Genomic DNA, 17,748 nt, shown 5'->3' on the forward strand with positions numbered 1-17,748 from the left:
CTGAGTCGATTTAGCGATGTCCGTCTGTCTGTCTGTCTGTCTGTCCGTCTGTCTGTTGACTGCCGATTGTCCTAAAATTTGGTATAGGGTCCTGTTTCGGCTCAGAGACGATCCCTATTGATTTTTGAAAAAATCGGTTCAGATTTAGATATAGCTGCCATATATATTTTTCACCGATCTGGTCATAATTGGCGTGTATATCAACCGATCTTCCTCAAATTCCGTACATTCGAATATTTTAGCAGTCTCGAACTCATTTGCCCACAGAGGCCAATTTTTTGCTCCGATTTAGTTGAAATTTTGCACAGGGAGTAGAATTAGCATTATAGCTATGCGTGTCAAATTTGGTTCAAATCGGTTCAGATTTAGATATAGCTCCCATATATAGCTTTCGCCCGATTTACACTCAAATGACCACAGAGGCCAACTTTTTGCTCCGAATTAGTTGAAATTTTGCACAGGAAGTAGAATTAGCATTGTAGCTATGTGTGCCAAATTTGGTTGAAATCGGTTTAGATTTAGATATAGCTCCCATATATAGCTTTCGCCCGATTTACACTCATATGACCACAGAGGCCAATTTTTTGCTACGATTTAATTGAAATTTTGCACAGGGAGTAGAATTAGCATTGTAGCTATGCGTGCCAAATTTGGTTGAAATCGGTTCAGATTTAGATATATCCCCCATATAAAGGGTGATTCTTTTGAGGTTAGGATTTTCATGCATTAGTATTTGACAGATCACGTGGGATTTCAGACATGGTGTCAAAGAGAAAGATGCTCAGTATGCTTTGACATTTCATCATGAATAGCCGAACGATCTGCCACAACGTCGAATTTTCAGTGAATGGGCCCTAGAAAAGTTGGCAGAAAATCCGCTTTTTTATCGACAAATTTTGTTCAGCGATGAGGCTCATTTCTGGTTGAATGGCTACGTAAATAAGCAAAATTGCCGCATTTGGAGTGAAGAGCAACCAGAAGCCGTTCAAGAACTGCCCATGCATCCCGAAAAATGCACTGTTTGGTGTGGTTTGTACGCTGGTGGAATCATTGGACCGTATTTTTTCAAAGATGCTGTTGGACGCAACGTTACGGTGAATGGCGATCGCTATCGTTCGATGCTAACAAACTTTTTGTTGCCAAAAATGGAAGAACTGAACTTGGTTGACATGTGGTTTCAACAAGATGGCGCTACATGCCACACAGCTCGCGATTCTATGGCCATTTTGAGGGAAAACTTCGGAGAACAATTCATCTCAAGAAATGGACCGGTAAGTTGGCCACCAAGATCATGCGATTTGACGCCTTTAGACTATTTTTTGTGGGGCTACGTCAAGTCTAAAGTCTACAGAAATAAGCCAGCAACTATTCCAGCTTTGGAAGACAACATTTCCGAAGAAATTCGGGCTATTCCGGCCGAAATGCTCGAAAAAGTTGCCCAAAATTGGACTTTCCGAATGGACCACCTAAGACGCAGCCGCGGTCAACATTTAAATGAAATTATCTTCAAAAAGTAAATGTCATGGACCAATCTAACGTTTCAAATAAAGAACCGATGAGATTTTGCAAATTTTATGCGTTTTTTTTTTTTTTAAAGTTATCAAGCTCTTAACAAATCACCCTTTAGCTTTCGCCCGATTTACACTCATATGACCACAGAGGCCAATTTTTAACTCCGATTTAGTTGAAATTTTGCACAGGGAGTAGAATTAGCATTGTAGCTATGCGTGCCAAATTTGGTTGACATCGGTTCAGATTTAGATATAGCTCCCATATATATGTTTTTCTGATTTCGACAAAAATGGTCAAAATACCAACATTTTCCTTGTTAAATCGGCACTGCTTAGTCGAAAAGTTGTAAAAATTACTCTAATTTTACTAAACTTCTAATACATATATATCGAGCGATAAATCATAAATAAACTTTTGCGAAGATTCCTTAAAATTGCTTCAGATTTAAAAGTTTCCCATATTTTTTTTACTAAACTTGTATTCCACCCTAGTGCATTAGCCAACTTAAATTTTGAGTCTGTAGATTTTGTAAAAGTCTATCAAATTCTGTCCAAATCGAGTGATATTTAAATGTATGTATTTGGGACAAACCTTTATATATAGCACCCAACACATTTGACAGATGTGATATGGTATCGAAAATTTAGATCTACAAAGTGGTGCAGGGTATAATACAGTCGCCCCCCCCCCCCCCCCCGACTTTAGACTTTCCTTACTTGTTTTTATAGAAAATTTTGTCAAAATTTTATTTCTATAGAAAATTTTGTAAAAACTTTATTTCTATAGAAAATTTTATCAACATTTTATTTCTATAGATAATTTTCTGAAAATTTTATTTTTATAGAAAATTTTGTCAAAATTTTATTTCTATAGAAAATTTTGTCAAAATTTTATTTCTATAGAAAATTTTGTCAAAATTTTATTTCTATAGTAAATTTTGTCAACATTTTATTTCTATAGAAAATTTTCTGAAAATTTTATTTTTATAGAAAATTTTGTCAAAATTTTATTTCTATAGAAAATTTTGTCAAAATTTTATTTCTGTAGGAAATTTTGTCAAAATTTTATTTCTATAGAAAATTTTGTCAAAATTTTATTTCTATAGAAAATTTTGTCAAAATTTTATTTCTATAGAAAATTTTGTCAAAATTTTATTTCTATAGAAAATTTTGTCAAAATTTTATTTCTATAGAAAATTTTGTCAAAATTTTTTTTCTATAGAAAATTTTGTAAAAATTTTATTTCTATAGAAAATTTTGTCAAAATTTTATTTCTATAGAAAATTTTTTCAAAATTTTATTTCTATAGAAAATGTTGTCAAAATTTTATTTCTGTAGAAAATTTTGTCAAAATTTTATTTCTATAGAAAATTTTGTCAAAATTTTATTTCCATAGAAAATTTTTTCAAAATTTTATTTCTATAGAAAATTTTGTCAAAATTTTATTTCTATAGACAATTTTTTCAAAATTTTATTTCTATAGAAAATTTTGTCAAAATTTTATTTCTATAGAAAATTTTGTCAAAATTTTATTTCTGTAGAAAATTTTGTAAGAATTTTATTTCTATAGAAAATTTTGTCAAAATTTTTTTTCTATAGAAAATTTTGTAAAAATTTTATTTCTATAGAAAATTTTGTCAAAATTTTATTTCTATAGAAAATTTTTTCAAAATTTTATTTCTATAGAAAATTTTGTCACAATTTTATTTCTGTAGAAAATTTTGTCAAAATTTTATTTCTATAGAAAATTTTGTCAAAATTTTATTTCTATAGAAAATTTTTTCAAAATTTTATTTCTATAGAAAATTTTGTCAAAATTTTATTTCTATAGACAATTTTTTCAAAATTTTATTTCTATAGAAAATTTTGTCAAAATTTTATTTCTATAGAAAATTTTGTCAAAATTTTATTTCTATAGAAAATTTTGTAAAAACTTTATTTCTATAGAAAATTTTATCAACATTTTATTTCTATAGATAATTTTCTGAAAATTTTATTTTTATAGAAAATTTTGTCAAAATTTTATTTCTATAGTAAATTTTGTCAACATTTTATTTCTATAGAAAATTTTCTGAAAATTTTATTTTTATAGAAAATTTTGTCAAAATTTTATTTCTATAGAAAATTTTGTCAAAATTTTATTTCTGTAGGAAATTTTGTCAAAATTTTATTTCTATAGAAAATTTTGTCAAAATTTTATTTCTATAGAAAATTTTGTCAAAATTATATTTCTATAGAAAATTTTGTCAAAATTTTATTTCTATAGAAAATTTTGTCAAAATTTTATTTCTATAGAAAATTTTCTGAACATTTTATTTCTATAGAATTTAGATTTTGTAAAAGTCTATCAAATTCTGTCCAAATCGAGTCATATTTAAATGTATGTATTTGGGACAAACCTTTATATATAGCACCCAACACATTTGACGGATGTGATATGGTATCGAAAATTTAGATCTACAAAGTGGTGCAGGGTATAATATAGTCGGCCCCCCCCCCGACTTTAGACTTTCCTTACTTGTTTTTATAGAAAATTTTGTCAAAATTTTATTTCTAAAGAAAATTTTGTCAAAATTTTATTTCTATAGAAAATTTTGTCAAAATTTTATTTCTATAGAAAATTTTGTAAAAACTTTATTTCTATAGAAAATTTTGTCAACATTTTATTTCTATAGATAATTTTCTGAAAATTTTATTTTTATAGAAAATTTTGTCAACATTTTATTTCTATAGAAAATTTTCTGAAAATTTTATTTTTATAGAAAATTTTGTCAAAATTTTATTTCTATAGAAAATTTTGTCAACATTTTATTTCTGTAGAAAATTTTGTAAAAATTTTATTTCTATAGAAAATTTTGTCAAAATTTTATTTCTATAGAAATTTTTGGCAAAATTTTATTTCTATAGAAAATTTTGTCAAAATTTTATTTCTATAGAAAATTTTCTGAACATTTTATTTCTATAGAAAATTTTTTGAAAATTTTATTTCTATAGAAAATTTTGTCAAAATTTTATTTCTACAGAAAATTTTCTGAAAATTTTATTTCTATAGAAAATTTTCTGAAAATTTTATTTCTATTTTTTATGTATAAAGAAAATTTTCTTAAAATATTATTTCTATAGAAAATATGCGGCAATTGCACACATTTTACTTCTTGGAAATTCACAGTCATAAAAAGTATAAATATGAAATAATATTTCGCAAACTCTACGATGGAAAGTATAGGGTCAAAAGGACAAAACTGAACAAAAATGTATGGTGATTACAAGAATCTCAAATGTAATAATTACTAAAAAAAACAACAAAAAACAATGAGCAATAAATGCAGCAGTAGAGGCTAAGGCGCTAAGGAATGTTAATGCACTTTGCGTTTGACAATAATTTTGTAGATTAAAATGCTAACAATAAAATATAGAAATAATAGAAAATTCAAGCAAACAAAAATGAAAAAGAATTGAATTCTTCTCTTACATCCTTTCTAATAAATACCTCCAAGACAATGGAAACAAAAATATGGAATAAAACAACATTTTTTTGGTGGTTTATTTATATAATATATAATTTTGTTTTATTCACTGACATTCTTTTTATCTCAAAATATTGCTACAAATATACACAGAGATAATCATACACATTTTGTTGCCAGTTTAAAATTTATGAATATATAGCATTTGCTTTTTTTACTCAAAATGTATGAAATTGATTTATTTATGATGAAATATAAAAAAATCAAGCCCACAGCAATCGGTTAAACCGATTTAAATATACTCTCACCGAAGAATCTTCTAAATAAAGAATTTCAATTGAAGTGCCCTATTATTTTAGTAGCTATGAATTTAATTTATTTAGTTTAAATTTATGGAATTTAATGTACAGTTAAACATTTCAATAAGTGGACACCTCCGAAATTTGGACAAAATGTAAGCGACCCTGTTTGTCCACTTTTGAGAGGTTTCGCTGTAATTTGATTGCATTTTTTAATTCAACTTATTAAATGTTATTTTGATTCATTTTAATACAATTTTATTTATTTAATTTCATTCAATTTTATTTCAATTAATATATTTTTAATTTACTTCATTATTTTAAATTAAGAAAATTCTTAAAAAAAATTTATTGAAATTAATATATATTATTTTTTTAATTTAATATAAATTAGTTTTTTATTAGTTAGATTTCATACAATTTAATTTAGAGCAATGTAGTTACGGCTTTTACCATTTAACAATCATTTATAAAACTTACAAATTTTTTTTAACATTTGATGTATTTATGTTGAAGATATTTAAATTTAATATTTATAAGGGGAGATGGACGCAATGAAGTGGACAATCTTCATCTTTGTCTATTAAAAATATTCACAGACGGACGGGGAGACATATTCCATCCGACTTAGCAATTCATTCAATACTCCTTGGGACGAAAAAAAATGTGATCCCATCAAATGTCCTATGCACACTACAATCGGTGAGAATATAAAAAATAAAATAATGAGTAATAATCTGTGGTAACTGTATATAATGGACATTCTCCTTTTTATTTTATTATGTTTTTTTTTTCTTTATATTTTTATAAATGGTATAGTTTTTTTTTACTTTTTTCCCTAAACACTAACTAAACTGAAAGGAGTGTAAAAAGAAAACATATATGTTATAAATATGCATAAGTTTTAACGATTTACAATGGAACATAATAGAATGATATACAAAGCAAACAGTTTCATACTTTAAGCTTTACAATTTTGGCAATCAGTTTCAATTTTGGTTTTTTTTTCAAATTTAGTTTTTTTTTTTAATTAAATAATTTTCAATACTGCCAATACTTTATGAAAAAAAAATAATAAAAAAGAAGATCAACAGGTAAAATACTCAATCGTTTTTATGGCTGAACTTGAAAATCAGACCCTTAGCTCAACAGCTGCATCAATACTCATCGGTGTTCTGTTTTTTTTGTTTTTACTTAACAGTAAAGTTTATGCCAATCTTTGGCTTTATAAGTCTTGTCTTGTGATTTTCGAGACATTTCCTGGCGTCCTAACTCATCGCTTTAGGCTCTAAAATGTTCGGGTCTTATTCGTTTTTACACGTTTTGCAGGCAGAAACAGAGGTAATAAAGTTATTTAAAATTCTTGCTTCATTCGTTCGTTCGTTTTTTGTTTTGTTTTACAATATATAACTATTTTTTTAATTTCTAATTTTTAGTAAGTCTTTTGGTAACTGAAATACAAAGAGAGAAAGAGAAAAAGAAAGTTGTAAGGAAATTATATATGTACATGAGAAAATACATTTACTTTTTTCTGTAATTAAAAAAAAGTGTATATGTATATAACGCTTACAATTTTGAGAGCATTGCTGCTATTTTAATGAAGTTCTAATGAGAAATGCATACATTTGTGAAAGGAGGTGGTGGGGCAACCAGGATTCACTTACATAATGTTGATTTTGACCAGACACTGACCATACAATGCTTAAATTCCCAATAAGTTCAGTCTTGCAAAATTTGTTACTGCACAACTTGTTTGGTTATCCTAATTGTAAATATAATTATGAGGAACTGTAGTCAGAATAAAAAAGTCGATTATGCGACCTTTTGAATTTTTTAAAATTTGCAAAAATCGACTTTTCGTTTCTGTTTTTTTTAGAAAAAAATTACTTAAAAAAAATAGTTACTGCACAACTTCTTTGATTATCCTTGGAAATATATATTGGAAATATAATTATGAGGAACTGTAATAAGAATAAAAAGTGGATTTTCCGACATTTTGAATTCTTTTTAAATTTGGTAAAGTCGACTTTCCGTGTTTTTTTTTTTAAATTAGAAAAATTTACTTTTCGAATTTTTAATTTTTTTAAACTAACGTTGAAATGGTTAATTTATGTGTACATGTGTATCCCTTTTTAAAATAAGTAATACCATCTACACATACACAAAAAAATGCTGTCTTCAATCATAAAATTTTTAATTGAAATTACTTCAATCACATATATTATGGTACATAGGAAAAAATATTTCCAAAGTTGATTGAAATTGCGAAGGTAATCAATTAAAAAATTAACTGATATAATTAAATTTTAAATTTAATTTTCAACTAAATTATATTAGGAAAACTATTGAAAATATTTACGTTTTTAACCAAAATATTAATTATCTCAATTAAAATATAGTTAAAATAAAAAAATATATAACAGGTTGGCTGATAAGTGTCCGGTCTAACAAAGAAAAACACATTTTTTGTCAAAATTCGTTTTTATTATTCAACATAGTTCCCTTCAAGAGCGATACAACTATTATAACGACCTTCCAATTTTTTGATACCATTTTGGTAGTACTCCTTCGGTTTTGGCTCAAAATAGGCCTCAGTTTCGGCGATAACCTCTTCATTGCAGCCAAATTTTTTCCCTGCGAGCATCCTTTTGAAGTCTGAGAACAAGAAAAAGTCGCTGGGGGCCAGATCTGGAGAATACGGTTGGTGGGGAAGCAATTCGAAGCCCAATTCATGAATTTTTGCCATCGTTCTCAATGACTTGTGGCACGGTGTGTTGTCTTGGTGGAACAACACTTTTTTCTTCTTCATATGGCGCCGTTTTGCCGCGATTTCAATCTTCAAACGCTCCAATAAGGCCATATAATGTTAATGGTATACTGTTAATGGTTTTTCCCTTCTCAAGATAATCGATAAAAATTATTCCATGCGCATCCCGAAAAACAGAGGCCATTACTTTGCCAGCAGACTTTTGAGTCTTTCCACGCTTTGGAGACGGTTCACCGGTCGCTGTCCACTCAGCCGACTGTCGATTGGACTCAGGAGTGTAGTGATGGTTAGGTTAGGTTAGGTGGCAGCCCGATGTATCAGGCTCACTTAGACTATTCAGTCCATTGTGATACCACATTGGTGAACTTCTCTCTTATCACTGAGTGCTGCCCGATTCCATGTTAAGCTCAATGACAGGGGACCTCATTTTTATAGCCGAGTCCGAACGGCGTTCCACATTCCAGTGAAACCACTTAGAGAAGCTTTGAAACCCTCAGAAATGTCACCAGCATTACTGAGGTAGGATAATCCACCGCTGAAAAACTTTTTGGTGTTCGGTCGAACCAGGAATCGAACCCACGACCTTGTGTATGCAAGGCGGGCATGCTAAACTTTGCACCACGGTGGCTCCCGAGTGTAGTGATGGAGCCATGTTTCATCCATTGTCACATATCGACGGAAAAACTCGGGTGTATTACGGGTTAACAGCTGCAAACACCGCCCAGAATCATCTTTCGGACGTCCACTGCGTCCACCGTCCTCCGTGCTCATTTCACCACGCTTGAATTTTGCATACCAATCAATTATTGCTGATTTCCCTGGGGCAGAGTTCGGAAACTCATTATCAAGCCAAGTTTTTGCTTCCACCGTATTTTTCCCCTTCAGAAAACAGTATTTTATCAAAACACGAAATTCTTTTTTTCCATTTTTTTCACAATAACAAAAGTTGCTTCACAAAAACGCTCTATCTCACAAACTAATTGACTTATAGACGTCAAATTTTGACACGAATCATTTGAAGGTTGGTACTATATAAAAATAATATGCATTTAATACTAGCGACGCCATCTATGTGTCAGACCGGGGACTTATCAGCCAGCCTGTTATATTAACAAATAAAATGATATGTAATTGAAAATTATATAATTATAAATAATTTGATTACACCATTAAAAAAAAAGTTTTGTGGCAAAAATCGATTACATTTTTAATGAACCAATTGAAAAATTAATTGAAACTCAATTCATTTTTTAATCAAAAATATTCTTAATTTACAATTAATAGAGTGATTGAAAAATATCTCCAAATAAAATATGTAATTGAAAATTCTCTTCGTAAGTAATTTGTTTCATAGTAGAATCATTAAATTTTGACTCAAATCCAAGGGATAATCCTAAAAAAAACTTGAAACCCCCGCTAAATCGTATGAGAATCACAAGAAAATTATCTTGTCTATCGTCTAAAAGCAAGATAATTATTAATAAATAAATAATTTGATTATATCATTTAATATATTAATTGAATTTTGTGGCAAAAATCGATTAAATTTTTAATGAACCAATTGAAAAATTAATTGAAAGTGTCGAAAAACTCAATTTTTAATCAAAAATATTCTTAATTTCCAATTAATTCAGTGATTGAAAAATATTTCCAAATAAAATATGTAATGGAAAATTCTCTTCGTAAGTAATTTGTTTCATAGTAGAATCATTACATTTTGACTCAAATCCAAGGGATAATCCTAAAAAAATCTTGAAACCCCCGCTAAATCGTATGAGAATCACAAGAAAATTATCTTGTCTATCGTCTAAAAGAAAGATAATTATTAATAAATAAATAATTTGATTATATCATTTAATATATTACTTGAATTTTGTGGCAAAAATCGATTAAATTTTTAATGAACCAATTGAAAAATTAATTGAAAGTGTCGAAAAACTCAATTTTTAATCAAAAATATTCTTAATTTTGATTGAAAAATATTTCCAAATAAAATATGTAATTGAAAATTCTCTTCAAAAAAATCTTAAAACCACGCTAAATCGTATGACAATCACAAGAAAATTATTTCGCCTAAATCTAATATAATTATTCATAAATAAATAAATAAATAATTTGATTACCTGATTTAATGAATTGAGTTTTCTGGCAAAAATCAATTAAATTTTTAATTTTTTTTTTTTTTTTTTTGAGAAAAATTTAACAAATTAAATTTTTAACGAAAAACTCAATTAATTTTTTAATCAAGAATATTATTAATATCCAATTAATTCCGTGCTTGATCTACTATCATTTTCGTGATTGAAGCAATTTCAATTAAAAAATTAATTGATTAATTTCATGATTGAATCAGAAAACAAATTTCTGTGTATCAAAAATTAATTGGGCCAATTAAAAAATTAATTAATATATTTAATTTTTGTTTTAATTAATTAAATATTTGAATGAAGTAAATTTTTAATTGAATTTTGTTTTTAATGAAATTAAAATTTTAATTGGAAAATTGTAAGGAAATTAATTGCTTTAAATATTCTGTATTCGTTTCAAATTCTGTGTCATTTATAAATACTATTTATGTTATTTTTTATTTTTAAGCTCGTGTGCCTTCCTTTTTTATAATTTATGATTTTTTGTAGATTTGGAATCCGTATATTTATTTATTTATTTCCATTTATTTAAGCAATTCAAAGTCCCTCAAAGGGGACTTACGGCTTGAATTCGTGAAGAAAGAATAAATAAATAAATATCGACTTTTCGACTTTTTCTATCAAAATTGCAATAACTGATTAATCGTCTACATTGAACATCGATATGAGTCGATTTTGAAAAATATCAAAAGTCGATCAGTTAAACATTAAAAAAGTCGACTTGGACTTTTCCACTTTTTTATGACAAAAAGTCGATTACCACGAACATTTTCCATGATTGGCAAACAGAATCCCTTTAATATTAATGATTAACTTCCTAAATTGTCAATTTCAGGCAATAAATTTTAACGAAATCAAAAGCAATCCTTTCAGAATTTTATATGACACTTTATAAAAATAATTAGTATTTGGTTTTGCGGAAGTAATTCGTATTACCATAGATTTGCACACAAGATTACCAAATATTTATGTAAAAGAATAGAAAAAGCTCTAGAGTGAATTGAAAAACGAAAGATACGTATCCTACGACTCAGATTAAAGCCCAAGTAAAGAAAAAATTTATGAAGAACCTTGTTAACAAAGCAAAATTCACAGGAGCTTTGAAAAACTTGGCGTATATTTTGACACACTTTTCACGAAAAATTATGTACTTTTAAGAGTTTACACTAAGAAATCGGATAATTGTCCAGCAATACCATGGAGAATTCTGAAATATATATATATATATATATATATTTTTTCAATTTAGAACCCCACTAACCTAACAATCATTTTAACTCCATTTCATTTAAAACCACTACTTGAAATGTAATATTCAGAAAATGAACTCGGGATATCGAATATAGAACATTTTCTTTGCATACTCAGGCGGTGTACCAGCCCACTGAAACACTATGGTAAAGAAAAAGGAAAATATTGTACTTGCAAACTCGATCATTTGTTAAAACATCCATCACATTACGGAAATAATCTTAAGGGAATTTTAAAATCAAAATGTACAAAAAATATTGCAGAGCTTATGAATATAAATAAAAAGTGGCACGGAATGAAAAAAACTTGTCACAAAAATGTAAAAAAATATGGCAGTGATACAACCAAAAAATGGCACTAAAGTATCACAAGTTGAAAAAATGGCATAACGACAACACAGCCCCCATGGAAAAGGCCCAATAATAATTTCAAAAATAATTAATTATATTTTGCAAGGATCGTAAAAATCGGGCTATCTCTAAGAGTCAAAACAACGGCAGAAAATCTATATAATCCACAGCTATACTTGATACTCAAAACAATTTCCAATATGGCAGGCGATAAACCTCTTTAACTGTAAGCTCAACTAATAAAAGACATAGAACAAATCCTACTACAATAGGGGTAAAATTAATCTCTATCTAAATTTAAATTTTATGGGAACTTTTCTTTCTTTCAAATTATTTTTCATAAAAATTAAATTGTAAATTACCTCCCAATGACAAGAATTTTTACATATATGGAAATAAAAAAATGCTAACAATGAATAGATACGATGTGTGAAGCAATAACTTAGAAACGAGACTTATTTAAGGAATTTGAAAAAGAACAAATCATTTGCTTACCATTTTCATTATCATTTAGCAAAGGATCAAAAGCTTCCAGTACACTAACACGCGAACTGTAAACAAATCAAAGAGGGCAACAATTTAAATGTGTATATTCTTTTAGAATACAATTAAAACTTACTCATCTTCATGAGATAAATCTATAAGATCAGAACCTGGAACACGTGACATCTTACGAACAGGTGGTGTTTGACGCTTAGCGTTAATACCATTCGTTTGAGAAGCCATTGCTCCCATTGATGATGATGAGGCAGATGCGGCAGAATTTATGCTGACATTAGAGGAATGTATTTGATGATTAATGCTACTAGGATTAGTTGAATGATTTGGGTGTGATGTACCCATGGCACTGGCAACTAATGAGGGATTTGATGATGATATGTTCGATGATGCAGTTGCTGACATGTTGTTGGGAAAATAAGGCTGTGAACCACCAGGGGCACTCATGGCTTGATATTGAAATCCATAGGCATTAGGATAGTGCAGAGGCGCCGTGTAGGGTGCGGCTGCTGGCCTAGCCATTATTGGCGGTGTAGGCGGTGTGTAATAGCCAGCCACTCCTCCCATGGGAGGTCTAAAACCCATAGCAGGTCGCGGCCCATAAACGGGTGCCCCGTGAGGTGGTTGTGGTGTCATATTGTATAATTTTGCCAATTCTTCGTTGGTTAGAGGTATCTTTTGTTGTTGGATAGGGGGTGTAAATGGTACAAGTTGCATACCCATAGCTCCTGGAGGTGCTGCTCCCATACCATACTGGCTTGTTGGTTGCACTGCTGCAGCACTACTGGCATACATGGGAGCACCAGCAACACCACCAGGGTGATATGCCGTAGGAGGATAAACTGGGGCAGCCGCAGTTGGACCCAATGGCACCAAAGCCGTTTGGGGATTTGTTGTTTGCATTTTTTGTAAATCCTCTATCAATTTTTCAAATGAATTCGGTTCCGAATTTTTTGCTGTGGGACTAGCAAAATTTATCAAATCATTTTCCGGTAATGCGGAGGACGACGCTGGTGGAGTTTTGGAACGCTCAACTTGTGTGGCATTCGATGACAATGAAATCGCATTGTGATTTGTAACTTCAGAATGTCGGCGCTGTTGGTTTTGTTGCAAATTTGGCAAAGCCAACGAATGCTGTGGGGTTGTGGACGAAGGAGGTGTTGCATAGCTTATGGAAGAATTTTCATTGCCTGTCGATGTAGTTCTGGCATAGTGTTGCCTCCTGATTTGAGCATAATACTTATTCTTCGCTTCCTGTTGAGCGTTTTGTGTAAATGCCGCACCATATTTCTTAGCACGATTGTACTCATCTAAAGCTTCTTGTTCCAAACTTAGGGCGGTGGCTTTGGCCAAATCTTCTTGAAATTGTTTTTCATAATCGATTTCTGCTTGATTGGCCATGATAAGCGACAATTTTAAAGCACTTTTTCCCAAAAATATACAACATAAACGAACTGCAATGACAAGGAAATAATTCAAATATTAATTAGTATCGTTAACATTGCATTTTTGTCTTTAACTAATGTCTATTGTTTATGAAAGCTGATATACATTTGTTCCTCTGTTGTACTCATGTGTACTCGGTCGAGAGACAAACTCGAAAGCATAACGCATTTTAATCGCCTTTGTGATTTTATTTTTGATATGACTGATTTTGATAAGTTTTATCTTTTCATTTTTTTGTTTTTACTGCTCCTCCAATGATAATGAGTTTTTTTGAATGGTTTTGATAAAAAACAAAGTGCAAGTGAAGAACAAATATGGATTTGGTTCTTTTCAATTGCGGAGAAGTGATGGATTCTATATCCATGGCTCACAGTGAAGTTCAAAATTTTATTTCTATAGAAAATGTTGTCACAATTTTATTTCTATAGAAAATATTGTCAAAATTTTATTACTATAGAAAATTTTGTCAAAATTTTATTTCTATAGAAAATGTTGCGAAAATTTTAATTCTATAGAAAATTTTGTAAACATTTTATTTCTATAGAAATTTTTGTAAAAACTTTATTTCTATAGAAAATTTTGTCAACATTTTATTTCTATAAAAAATTTTGTCAACATTTTATTTCTATAGAAATTTTTGTTCTATAGAATATTGTAGCTCTTAAATTGAGAGAAACATTTTGCAAAATCTACCAAAACATCACGATTTCTATCAAACTACCAACCAGTAAAAAATCTACTGATCTCTTGATCACATCTGTTAATTTTTTTTTTTTTTGTTTAAAGTCAATATTAAACTAAAATAATAAAACTTAAGAAACATTTTTTTCATAATAACCACAAAAAATTGATCAAACACTGCAATATAAGATTTGCTATTTGGTAGTGTTTTGGTAAAATTTTCTTAAAATGATTATTGATTATTTTTGGCTCGAGTGACAACCGTGACTGTAACCACACAGTCTACTATAGACATCTGTGGATAGAATGAAGAAGCGAAAATATAATTATTAAAGTGACTACAAATATAAGGGAAACAACAAGACGAAAAATCTTATTGGAATACAAACCACAACAACAGCTTCTCCCTACGAAGGGTTATTTTCGTGCAAGGTGTTAAAGGCATTTATCAAATCAAATACATATTAATCTGAAATGCTTTACTCCTTATTTTACTCCGAAACGAATTCTTTTTTTATCCATCTAAAACAATTTAATATATCTATTGGTAATACCCATATGTTTTTATCCAATTAGATGCTATACTTAGTTGGAATTCAACAAACAATTGACATAGACGACTTCTCAGGGTTAACAGCCAAAGAATGGACAAAACAAATGCATGGAATAAGGCAATAAATGACACCAATTCAGTACAATGCTTCCACTGGCACACTTATAATTGAAGGAAAGCGGAATGAACACGAAGATGTTTACATGTTTAAATCTACAATCATCATAAGCACTCAAGCTACTTCTACCCACACCAACTAGCATTAGCAAATTGTTTTACGAACAACAACAACAAGTGGATAGAGGGTTTATTGTGACAAAACTAATGGTACCACTGGGTACGCTTTTCGTAATGATTAAAATCTGCAATACAAACACATTAATCCTAAAGATATCAAACCATAACGGAAGGGGAAGAGAAACAGATGATAGGGCCAAAGAAAAAACAGAAAACAATCGACAACGAAAAGAGAATTGTGAAAGCAACAAAAGAAAGTCATAACAGAGAAGGCCGGGTTGATATGACGGACCAATGCAATTCATACAAAACAACGCAAGCGGGTTGGTGAAGGGCTAGTACGGCATTATGAGGGGTTTCTATGCAAGAAAAACAACGGGCGTGTATATTTCTTAACAAAGGCAACAAAGAAACCTAATGCGAAAACGTCATACATTCATTTTTATTGAAGGCTCCTCCTATAAGCTTTACCAATATATATATATAGAATATGAGGAATTGCGTCAATGATGTTACACGACCTGTAACTCTATGTAGTCTATATAGTATATGTATGTGCATTCATTCAACTTACATTTAACACAACCAATATTGTTTTATGGTATTTTGATATTTCTCCAAAGAAAAAAATTAACACAAATTTCTGTTCACTTAAACCACTTTGATGACTTGTTTCTTTTGGAGTATGGAATCTTCTTACGTTTGGATCTGTCTGTCTCACGCACACTACCACCAATAACAATTTTCGTGACTCCGTCGCATTGCAAAATTTCTCGATAGTCCAATAGATTGTCTTACATGTTTTTGAATATATATTATTTTTAATTTGTTAACACTTCTAGAATCAATCAAAATATCTCGGCAATATTTGTAACTATTCTATTTTACTTGCTTAGTGAAGATACCGACATAGGTATCTTTTTAAATTACAACAAACGAAAACACTGGGTGAAACAGAGTTGCAAAAACCATATAAAATGTAAATAGTACGAAATTTATCAACTGTGGGGGCAAAAAATATTGGAAAAACAAAATTTAGTTAATAGATGTTTTTTACGAAAATCACCACAATTTGTTTAAATTATGATTTAAAATGGTATAAGCACCACGGTTGCTACTAGAGCCAAAAATAATCTTCCACAATTTTGAAAAAAATCTACCAAACAAAAAAATCTTCTCAAAATTTTATTATAGAAAATTTTCTCAAAATTTTATTTCTATAGAAAATGTTCTCAAAATTTTTTAAACTTTTTTAAAAATTTTATTTCTATACAAAGTTTTGTCAAAATTGTATTTCTGTAGAAAGCTTTGTCAAAATTTTATTTTTATAGAAAATTTAGAAAGGTATAGAAAACCCTGCCAACATTTTTTGAATTTGGGGGCGCTTCTGAGAATCCCCAGTACGTTGAAAACAATCATATACGATATCAAAAACTCGTCGGAAAAGCGCCGTCACTATTGAGAAGTTGTACCACGCCAAGTTACTACAAAAAGGTTTCGCATGAGTGCAATTATTAGGTGCCTTTATAGATCAATTTAGAACGACGCCAATAAGAGACCCTCCAAACAATCAGAAAAAGCACATTTTAAGATAGTGGTAAAAGAATCATTGTGGTCGAGTAAAACACGTTTGTTTAGATATTTAATAATTTGATTAATTATTTACAAATTCTTAAAAATATAACATTTATACCACTATCACATCACATTTAACATAATTTTTTGCATTAATGATGAGGTAGAGTTACAAGTAGCGAGTTACATGTTGCAGCGTCTATCAGCCAGTTTGTTTATTTTCGATGGAGACAGCGTGCCTGGAAAAATATTTGAAAAACGATCACTTTATTCTATTTGGAAAGTCGAAAATTGTTCACCATATACCTTTCACAATTTTAAGCGTAATATCTATGTTTTCAGAAGTTTATTTTCGTTTTTATTTAAATAAAATATAACAAGCTGGTTGCGCTTGGCGTTTCACAAAAAATAAAATGGCTTTTGTAAAAGTAGTGATGGCAAAATAGATGTATGAAGTACATTTTGTATTTTATGATATGCTGCTCCCCATCACTGTAGGATGGTTGTAGTAACATTTACGAGTCTGTGGTAGCGATGAAGATGAAATGGAACTTTGAAATGCTGGCAGGGAAGTATAGAAAAAGTATAGAAAGTTTTGTCTAAATTTTATTTGTATAGAAAACTATTTAAAAAATTTTATTTCTAAAGAAAATTCTTTCAAAATTTTATTTCTAAAGAAAATTCTGTCAAAATTTTATTTCTATAGAAAATTTTGTCAAAATTTTATTTCTATAGAAAATTTTGTCAAAATTTTATTTCTATAGAAAATTTTGTCAACATTTTATTTCCATAGAAAATTTTGTCAAAATTTTATTTGTATAGAAAATTTTGTCAAAATTTTATTTCTATAGAAAATTTTGTCAACATTTTATTTTGTATAGAAAATTTTGTCAACATTTTATTTTGTATAGAAAATTTTGTCAAAATTTTATTTTTTTTAGAAAATTTTGTCCAAATTGTATTTCT

At 29.2% G+C, this 17,748-nt stretch overlaps 1 protein-coding gene and 1 long non-coding RNA gene across 3 annotated transcripts in view; both read right to left on the minus strand.

The window, feature by feature from the left end:
- The window catches only part of Pi3K68D (phosphatidylinositol-4-phosphate 3-kinase catalytic subunit Pi3K68D), a 57,090-nt gene extending 40,956 nt beyond the window's left edge, over positions 1-16,134 (minus strand). The window contains exons 1-4 of one of the 2 annotated variants that reach the window (XM_075308024.1): positions 15,003-15,186; positions 14,807-14,939; positions 12,412-13,744; positions 12,288-12,343 (exon numbers count right to left, since the gene is read on the minus strand). In XM_075308024.1, coding sequence (XP_075164139.1) covers positions 12,288-12,343; positions 12,412-13,691 — 1,336 coding nt within the window. In that variant the 5' untranslated portion in view covers positions 13,692-13,744; positions 14,807-14,939; positions 15,003-15,186. Of the gene's footprint in view, positions 1-12,287; positions 12,344-12,411; positions 13,745-14,806; positions 14,940-15,002; positions 15,187-15,781 lie in introns of those variants that run through there. The other variant, XM_075308023.1, reaches the window with a different exon arrangement.
- A 702-nt stretch (positions 16,135-16,836) lies between these two features.
- On the minus strand, positions 16,837-17,318 carry LOC142237146 (uncharacterized). Its single transcript, XR_012722366.1, has 2 exons — positions 17,089-17,318; positions 16,837-17,021 (listed from the first exon to the last, which is right to left on the minus strand). It is a non-coding gene; the product is annotated as an uncharacterized LOC142237146 (long non-coding RNA).
- Positions 17,319-17,748: the final 430 nt, after the last annotated feature.

This window comes from Haematobia irritans, chromosome 4 (genome assembly GCF_050003625.1).
Source record: "Haematobia irritans isolate KBUSLIRL chromosome 4, ASM5000362v1, whole genome shotgun sequence".
NCBI lineage: Eukaryota > Metazoa > Arthropoda > Insecta > Diptera > Muscidae > Haematobia > Haematobia irritans.